Source organism: Etheostoma spectabile, chromosome 16 (assembly GCF_008692095.1).
Source record: "Etheostoma spectabile isolate EspeVRDwgs_2016 chromosome 16, UIUC_Espe_1.0, whole genome shotgun sequence".
NCBI lineage: Eukaryota > Metazoa > Chordata > Actinopteri > Perciformes > Percidae > Etheostoma > Etheostoma spectabile.
In genome coordinates, this window is record NC_045748.1 from 24,018,402 (window position 1) to 24,028,110 (window position 9,709).

Consider the following 9,709-nt stretch of genomic DNA (forward strand, 5'->3'; position numbering starts at 1 on the left):
CACACACACACACACACACAACCACCATGTCCACCTCCCTCGTCGGCCAGCCACGTTCTCACACAGCGCCTGTCAATGTAGCCAATATAGCCAGGAAAACGTGGAATGCTTCCAAATTACAGTGCTTGACTTTTCATAGACTTTTGAACAAATGGTGCATGAGAACAGGCTTTCTCTCCGACTTTGTAGCCCATTCCTGTTGGGTAAGTTTTGGTTTTACAAGCCATATAAGGGATTTTGGTGCTATGCTCCGTGACAGTCATTCCACTGCAACATGTAGCTAACAGTATGGAAAACCATTGTTAATTTCTCCTCAAATACAGATGACACTCTTCTGGAACATGGCCAGTTGTGTAGTTTTGGGTCTGACCCTTATTGCCTATATTTCTATCGCTGTACTTCGTTGCAGGCCGTCTTTGGCTACAATGACGTCTAGTGTTGTATCAAATTCTGTTTCCCGATGAGATCTGTTCCACTCTACCTAAACCCAAACCTAACCCTTTAATCAAGGTGCATGTGTTTTTGCTCCAGAATATAAGGTAGATAATAGTAGATTTGTCCTCATCTCAAAGGTAGCATGCTAACATTTGCTAATTAATGTTCAGGTGTATGAGTGAAGTGTATGGAAGTAAACTGCAGACTGTTGTCAATGCTAACATTTAGACGCAGTGGGAGATCTGTTGTCGGATAGGGGTTTAATGGAAATATAATTAGTTTTTACAAATCACACATCTGGGCCTGTTTTTGTTATCTCGCCAACAGAACTAGCGACGGCTTTTTCCCCATAAAACCCACATGTGACCCACGCACCCACGCACACACACACACACACACACACACACACACACACACACACACACAAACACATCCCTAAATAATATTAAAAATGCTGTCTGTTTAGTTACAGGTTTTAAATATCTGTACATATTAATTTATAAGATCTCTTGTTAAATTGTCTTTTTGTTTCATTTTGCTTATTAACTTTAGTTTTTTTTTTTTTTTACATCTGCCCTACAAATAGATTAATATAGTTCAAATAAATCCATCCCAGTTAGTGTTCCTATGAGTGCTTGTTGTGTTTTGCGTGTGCTGATGCTTGGGCAACATTAATATTGAAACTCTATGCCAATAAAGCCCCTTTTAACTGAATTGAGAGATGGAGGGAGAGAGAGAGAGAGGAGGAGAGACAGAAAACAGAGGCGTGGTCAATAGGCTATAACACATCTGTGGTTTTGTTGTGTTATCTAAAAGCTTTTTATAATAAAAACAATGGCAGGTATTTGCTCATGTCTCACAGCCCTGTTGATTCGAGAGGGAGGGGAGGGGGGGGGGGGGATCATCTGACAGGGGCGTTGTGAAGTGTCCGAGGGATCATCCCTGGACACATCGAGGCCACCGATACCGGGCAGCGACAGGTCCCACTCTTGACAACACAGGCATTCTTGCAAAGGGGGACAGCATCATGCCCAGCACCCACAGGAAAACCACCAAATTCCAGAGAGCGCTGCCTGCTGCTCTCTCCTCTCTCTCTCCTCTCTCTCTCTCTCTCTCTCTCTCTCTCTCTCTCTCTCTCTCTCTCTCTCTCTCTCTCTCTCTCTCTCTACCCTCGTCTGCTTTCCATCGCTACACTCTTACACAGATGAAAACTGAAGGCCGTCGAACTATGATGACCTGATCCCCATTCTTGTAAACATTTAACCAATGAGACACAGCACTGAAAATATTTTAGATAACACAAACCCATAATATCTCCTGCCTACTCCAAGGGTGTTATCATTCCTCTTAAAGTGGACCAACAGATTTTTTTTGTGTTCACATTGTGGGTTCATAAAAGAGGATTCAGTTCTCTTTCTGATCCACTTTAGCTCTGATTGGGTCTCAGTTCTCTTTTTGTTCACATCACACAGTTTCTTCCCATTTTATCGCGTGTCCATGCACTTTTGACAGTTTTTTTTTTTTTATAGCTTTCAATTTAACTGAAAATTGGGAACAAAACGTAGTGTTCCTGTGTGTTTATGGACAGTTGTTGTTTGATTTGTTCTTCGTTCCATATCTGGAGAAGTGCAGTAGTTCTGTTTCGGTAGCTTTAGCGGCAGCCATCGCTCTTGTAGCATCGTTTGTTGGTTGTTTGAGCATGCCACGTGTGCTTCGTCTACGGCAAGCCCACAGGGCTAAAAAAAAAAACATTGGCAAACGGCAAAACGACCCTGAACGCCAGCGTGTTGTGTTCACAATGCACGGGTGAAGAGAACCGAAATGCGGACTTGAGGTCTGAGAACGGTTGGCTTCAGAGGGGTCTCAGTCCCTTTTTTTTAGTGTTCACATAACAATGCTGACTAATAGTACCCTTTAAGGTTACCTGACAAAAAGTTACCTTCATCTGGTAATGACAGTTAAGTTTAGGCACCAAGACGACTCGCTAAGATTGGAAAACAGATTGTGGTTTGGGTTAAAACAACAGTTTTCTACCTTGACACAAACACTGTTTTGTGGGTGAAAGTCATGTGCTTTTGTGAGGACATGAACTCCACTCCTCGGCTGTTTTTATGACCTAGACGTCCACCCCAACCACCTCCCTACACAGTGATTCACACTCTGATATATAAGCAGTCAATGTGGGGCATACAGCATCAAATATGTGGAATACATGCAAAATACAGTGCAGTACTTTACGTAGCGATGTGTACAAATGCTTCATGACAACAACCTGCTCGCCTCCTTGTGGTTTCTGATAAGGACGGTCCTGTAAAATGCACTATGATCACTTTCCTCAGGTGTCCTGCATTGTGGAGCTCAGAATCTGAAACTAACCGGCTCCGGTCAGATGATCCTGTTAACGTGGGAGGACACGCCTTCCTGCTCTGCAGTACAGGATGTGCTGATCTATGAGCTGCAGGTTCTCATAGCGGACAAGAAGGAACATTATGTAAGTGTTCATTTGCGTTGCACCAACATTGCTGACTTCCGTGACGACAACTTCTAGCCAAACGAACACACCTCTAATTTGGTTCTGGAAATGGAAATGTTTCAGGATGAAGTTGCTGTGACGCCTGACCAGATAGGATCTACTCACTCCTGGAACTGGACGTCATATTTGGCACTGGAGTGCGCTTCCCATTCAGTGAGGCTCAGTTCCCGATACAAAAATCATACAAGCCCATGGAAGCAAGAGACTCTTCCCGGTTAGTATTCATTTTGCTTACCTCCATGTTTTGATAATCAAAACCATGCTGTCATTATCACACCTTTTGACAGTCCTGGCACTGCGTCAGATGCTTAAAATGTTATTATGCTTTTGCAGGGGTTGAAACATCAACACCACAGGTTTATCCAAAGGACAAATCCTTCAAGGTTGGCAGTACAGTCACCTTCTGCTGTGTTCTGCCTGCGGGGGACGTTTTTGGCAAATTGTATCTGTCTGGGTATAATGGTGCTGGTATAAATACCAGGATCAGCAATCAGACCTACGCCTTGACCGTCCACCTGAACCAGGCGTCAGAATACAGTTGCACCGATGTAAAATGTGAACTGAATGGTGTATATGGGGCTTGTGCTTATATTGGCTGTAAGTATGACTTAGTATTGTGCTCAATTTCGGAGTCTTAAATTGGCCTACGTCTTGTTAATAATTGCTGGCTGTTCTTTTTATTCTTTTTTCAATGCCTGCCATCATTTAGACCCACCTAAAGTCACGGACCTTCAATGTGAAACCCAAGATCTGCAATCAGTTGATTGCCACTGGACATATAAAGACTCAAGACAAACCTTTAGAAATCCAACAGAATATCATCTACTTGAAAGGTAAAACTAAACCGGATGTCACAGGTTGGAGGATGGAAGCAAACAAGCATACTCATCTAATTTAGCTCACGTTACTGCATTGTGTGAACAGTTTACTTCATTTAATACTAGATGTGGTGATTCTCTGCAACTGGACTTGAAGGTAGCCAAAGACGATTGTGATTGGTTTAATAAATGCAATCAACCTAGAGCGCTGTTTCCTCCTATCCTAGCATTTATCTGTGGTATAGCCAGACAACTGGGCTTTGGAGTAAGGTCTACTGTCATGTTAAATGTTGGCGCGGGTTTTAGGAGGAACAACAGTTTGCAGCTACAAACTGCACCTTTCTCCATCCTGAGACATGTATTGCTTCAATCAACTACATTTGTCATCATAACTGATTGGCCATCCACATAAAAGGTGGCAAATCTTCCCTTTGAGCATTTCATTATGCATCAAATGAAAAAGTTAAGAATCTCTCGGCTTTTGTATTTCAGTCCGTCAATCTGTGCACGGTCGCCCGAGACGAGATGCTCCCAAAAACTACGAGTCGACGCTCGCGAGAGAAACTGGACATTAACAGCAAGGAATTCTTTTGGCACGGTGGAGCTTTCCGACACTGCAGACCTGACCAAAAGAGGTAGACCTTTTTGAAAACTTTAGCATTTCTGTGTGGCAAAGTGCTTATTTGGTGATTGACATCACATTTTGTCTTTCGTTTCAGTGCACATGTTCCCTCCAAAGGGAGTGACAGCTTCGAGTGTGAATACCAGAAATGTCACCTTGGGGTGGGAGTGGACGGTGCAACAGTACTACAATCTCAGTTTAATATGCCAAGTGAAAATGAACAACCATGGGGAAAACACCATAGTGAGTTGAGAAAAATAAGAGGGTGAGACATGATTAGCAAGACTTGTAAAGTTGGATCCTTTTCTGAACTATACTCATCATTATTGTACTTCCCAGAGTGAACACGTTGGAGTTGGTCTTAACTTTGCTGTTTTGAATGACCTGATACCAAATTGGAAATATCATGTGAAAATACGATGCAGAACAGCACAACATTTCTGGAAATGGAGCACCTGGAGCACAAGGGTCAGCTTCCATACAAAGGCTGATGGTAAGAACATAAAGTTAAAACTTTTAGTCAGGGCTTTGAACCGGTTCAAGGAACGAAAACGAAAACCGGGAACTTTTTGTATTTTACGGGGAACAGAAACGAAACCGGAAACGTTATTATTTTTTATGTTCTGGAACAGGAACACTTATTTAAAAATAATGGTAACCGGTTAATACCGGTTTTATTTCGTTCCTCAAAGTTTCCGTTGCCTAATTAACTAAAAAATAAAAAGTAATTATTTTCCTGCGCACGTTACCATGACGGCTGAGGTACACTTCCTGTGTGACATCACATCAGACATTCGCTGAGTCTGACTGAATGGAGAGAGAGAGCGTAACACCCAGGCTAGAGAGAGCAGTGTCTCCACTGTCTCTCCAACAAATCGAAGTGCAAAGTTGAGGGATGTGGAGCCAAAATAGCGGGCAACCATGGGGGGAACTTGCAGAGGCATATCCAAAGGCGTCACCCGGACCTGTTCAATAAGTCTTCGAATTCTACTGCTACCACACAAAAAAGACCTGGCACAAGTCAAAGAACTTTAGATGAGGTTACTGTGAAGAAGCCAAAATTGCTCCATGTACGCATTACATCGGAGGCCCTCGTAGATGCGTGTTTGGAGCTGGTCACAGTGAACGGCAGACCATTTTCCTTAATGGAAGACACTGGCTTTAGAAAAATAATTGACCCACTACAACAAGCAATTGGAAATGGTTTCGCAATTAATTCAGCCAACATTTGTGAGAGGGTCACAACACTCGCTGACAGCGAAAGGAGAAAACTGATAGACGAGCTTAGTGGCAGGCTTATCCTGCTGAAAATTGACAGTGCCACTTGCAGGGATCGCTCTGTTTTGGCGATTAATGTGCAATATGCAGAAGGAGGAAAACATTGTGGACGGACGTGGCTGTTGAGAAATGAGCGAAAGACATACGGCCCTCCACATATCTTCTGTGGAAGGAGGTGTTGGAAGAGTATAAAATCAGTCTGAAGCAGGGGTACTCGATCACTGCGGACAACGTGCCAACATGCAAAAAAGCAGTGCAACTATTGTCCGACCTGCAGCAACAGGCAATGATGATGAGGAGGACACTGATGTAGACACAGAAGCTGACGACACGGGAAGAGAACCTGATGTTGAAATGACTGTTGTTCAGGGGCAGATCTTGCGCAGTGTGCGTTGTTCAGCACACACTTTACAACTAGCAGTAGATGATGCATTGAAAGAGAAGGGGGTGTCTAACGTCATTGGTAAAGCACGCCTGTTGCTAAAAAGTTGCGCACTCCAAATGTTGTGGCCGTTATTAAAAGAATGGGCCACAGGAGAGCCATAGTTGACTGCCCACGCGCTGGCATTCACACCACGAAGCTCGAACGACTTTGCGAGCTCAGATCGTTTTGTGATGACATGTCGCCTACCGTAATGATCGCATTTAAGTGAAACCCCAGTGGCAGGCTATTTCAAACATATCAAGTGTTGAAACCTGCAAAAATTACAAACAAAATGCATCCAATCGAAACAGCTTACCGCATGTGACTTTTACGGCCCCGTGGCTGAAGTGTGTGTTAGATACGCCAAAATTGACAGCCCCTTGCCACACAGGCTGGTCCAGTGCATGAAATCACGTCAACATACATTGTTTGAAATGACGCATAAGTGGTTGACCCTAGGTATAGGCTATTTTTGACAGAAATCAGGCTGCATTGCGAAATTACACCTGTGCCGCACTTGGGACATGATCCAAAACCTGTCCGCCGCCCCAACCAGACAGCGTAGTGAGCGTCATCATTCATCTGAAGATGATGAAATTGAGAAGCTGCTGGTGGCTAAAGAAAGACAACCACTGTCATACAAAGGGCGAGTTCCCATTGCATCGTTGTTAGACGCCTTATACGAGAAGCGCGTTTAAAGCGCACGAGAATGTTCTTCGTTATTGGGCGTCCATGGCCGCTTCAAAGCAGATATGCACAAACTCGCAATGTCGTCAAGGCCCCCGTGACCCAAGCAGCGTGGAGCGCGCATTTATCTTTTGAAGTTTATTCTTTTCGCTCAGGTTGTCCCTGAATGATAAAATCTGGAGGATATCTTTTCATCACCTGATATAAACAATTGGAATGTAGGCTGACCCATTTGCACTTGGTTAACGTCAGATAGGGGAGTAATCTGCTTTTGTGACTGCATGATTCATTAATTTTATTTTATTATTGGCTGTTAGGATATTTTTGCATCGTAGGCGATTTAGCCTACTCTCGTTACGCCTAAGTCAGTCAAAAATCTTTGTTTTTTTGTTTTGTTTTTAAAAAGCCAGGTTGGTATGTATTGGTTTTAACAATAAACTACAGATTTGAAATAATTGTAGCCTTTTTTTATTATTATTAATAATATTATTATTATTAATAATGGTTAATATTATTACATTTGGTTTAAGCTGGATGAGAAAGATGTGACATAATTCTATAGCATTAAACAGCTGACAGGAACTAAATTAACCGTTCCGGGAACAGTATTTTTTTGTTCTAACCGGTTCGGGAACGTCAATTTATTGGTGGAACTCATAACCGGAAACGTTATAATTCCGTTTCTGTTCGGAACGAACCGATTGGGAAAAAAAATCGGTTCAAAGCCCTGCTTTTAGTCAATAACGGCAATTGAACAGTTACTGTTTCCATCTTTTTCTGGCCACTGATTGTCTCTTTGTCCTATAGTTCCAGATGCTCTTGATGTCTGGATGCAGGTGATGGACAACCATATTATAATCATCTGGAAGGTAGGTTTGATGAGTGGGCACCACGTTCTAATAAACTCACTTTAGTAAAACATCTAACAACTAATCAGTTAATCAATCATACCTTTTTAGTGCATAGAACACTTAGCTGTTAAGATAAAACCGTTGGCATGATTTTATAAATCATGTTTTAATGTTAAACATACATGCGGCACAGTGAGTCTTCGGATTTAAACTATCTGCTACCTTAGTGACTTCTGTCAAAAATAGACTGATGTACGGTATATTTGCTTATAATATGTTGGATTCAGGTGAAGAATAAAAAATAACAGTAATTCGGTCCCCCCCACCCCCGTGCAGTAACTCTGAAGGAGGACCCCCTGTTGAAGATCTCTGCCTTAAAGCATTAGTCAATGATTTATTAACCATTATAAAACTATTAGTTACTTCAGCAATTTTTTACAGTATGTTGTGATTACATCACAGCCAAGGGGAGTTAAAAGTGGAGCTAAAGGGCCTATTCTCCATGCGTGTGGTTTGGTAGTTCATCTAAAGTCCTGATGCTATCTCTCTGCAGAAGCCACTGCCCCACCAGAGTCATGGAGACATCAAAGACTATGAAGTGACCTGGACAAAGATCACAGAGAGAGAGCGACAAAATAGGACCAAAGTGGGTCCCAACATTAACAGCCTTGCCCTCAGTCTGGACACCACTGTTGAGCATATCGTCACGGTTACAGCTAGGAATATAAACGGCAGTTCACCCCCATCAACCATCACCAGCTCCAATCCAGGTATGAAGCTAACAGAATTCAGGTTAAAACCTACATGAACTGATTTTCAGATTGTGAAAAAGGGCGATTTGTTGTTGAACAGTTCCCTTTTACAGACTCTGCAGACGCAGAGCATTAGAAGCATGATTTGACTGTCTGACTACCCTGCAAATGTAGATCTGATATTTAATCTGCTTATAGCTCTGATTTGCTCTGTATCTAATTGCAGCCTCAGTGGCTTGAGAAAGTTTACACACCCATGCTAAAGTTGATTAAAAAGAGGAATAACCCCACATCATTACATAGCTGGTTTGATTTTCATTGAGAGATGATCTCATGGAAAGTTCCCCATGCCAATCTCCATGTATGGTGAAGGGTATGTGATGATGGGAGGGGGGGGGTGTATTTTAATTTCATAGGCCATGGGAACTTTATCAGGATGCATAATATCCTGGATCCATGTAATAACTGGCCTTTAATAATAAAAATGTGCCTGCTTCTATGGGAATGTAACTTAGGGTTGTGTATACTTATGACCCCTGTATTTTATGGAAGACCATTTCTTTATTTACAATACATTATTCATTCACAAAGAAAACTGGTTTCCTTAAAACGTCCTAAATTATTTGAATTAGGGCATTAAGATCAATTTCCAAAATATGTTTTTTTTATTCCTCTTTTCAATCAACTTCAACATGGGTGTGTAAACTTTCTCAAGCCACTGTATATGTCTGTATATTTCAATACTAACTTCCAAAGTCTTTATTTTCAGACAGAACCAGAGTGACCACTTCTTTGATTATTGGCAGCAACGGTAGCTTCAAGCTGTCCTGGTCTGCCAGTCCTACAGCCAGCTGTGGCTACATAGTGGACTGGTGTCCTACCGTAGGAAGCTGCACTGTGGAGTGGCTGAAAGTGCCTCCCAATCAGACTAATGCCAGTATATCTTCAAGTAAGTCTTATCATTTGCCAAACAGAAAACAGTTGCATTTTCTTTACTTGTGGCACAATACATCCTGTTATTTCTCCACTCTAGAAAACTTCAAAGATGGACTGAGATACACTCTGTCGGTATATGCCTGCACCCAGGGAGCTCCAGTGCTACTGCAAAGAAGGGAGGGCTATGTCGCAGAGAAAAGTAAGTGTCGGTACACCATCCGTCCTGCCTGGCCTGATTATGGGAGAATGTTGTATTTTGTTTTTATGAAATTCAAAGTAAAGAAAAGATGTTTTTTTAAAATGTATTAATCCTTTTGGCAAACTTTCATATTCACAAGGCAAGGCAAGGCAAGGCAGCTTTATTTGTAGAGCA

At 42.2% G+C, this 9,709-nt stretch overlaps 1 protein-coding gene across 1 annotated transcript in view; it reads left to right on the forward strand.

Moving 5' to 3' along the window:
* The window catches only part of LOC116704040 (leukemia inhibitory factor receptor), a 20,627-nt gene that overhangs the window by 2,250 nt on the left and 8,668 nt on the right, over positions 1–9,709 (forward strand). The window contains exons 3-13 of the mRNA XM_032539229.1: positions 2,775–2,926; positions 3,032–3,182; positions 3,302–3,565; positions 3,678–3,801; positions 4,279–4,421; positions 4,506–4,651; positions 4,748–4,901; positions 7,605–7,666; positions 8,202–8,418; positions 9,170–9,349; positions 9,434–9,535. Of these exons, the coding sequence (XP_032395120.1) occupies positions 2,775–2,926; positions 3,032–3,182; positions 3,302–3,565; positions 3,678–3,801; positions 4,279–4,421; positions 4,506–4,651; positions 4,748–4,901; positions 7,605–7,666; positions 8,202–8,418; positions 9,170–9,349; positions 9,434–9,535 (1,695 nt within the window). The remainder of the gene's footprint in view (positions 1–2,774; positions 2,927–3,031; positions 3,183–3,301; positions 3,566–3,677; positions 3,802–4,278; positions 4,422–4,505; positions 4,652–4,747; positions 4,902–7,604; positions 7,667–8,201; positions 8,419–9,169; positions 9,350–9,433; positions 9,536–9,709) is intronic.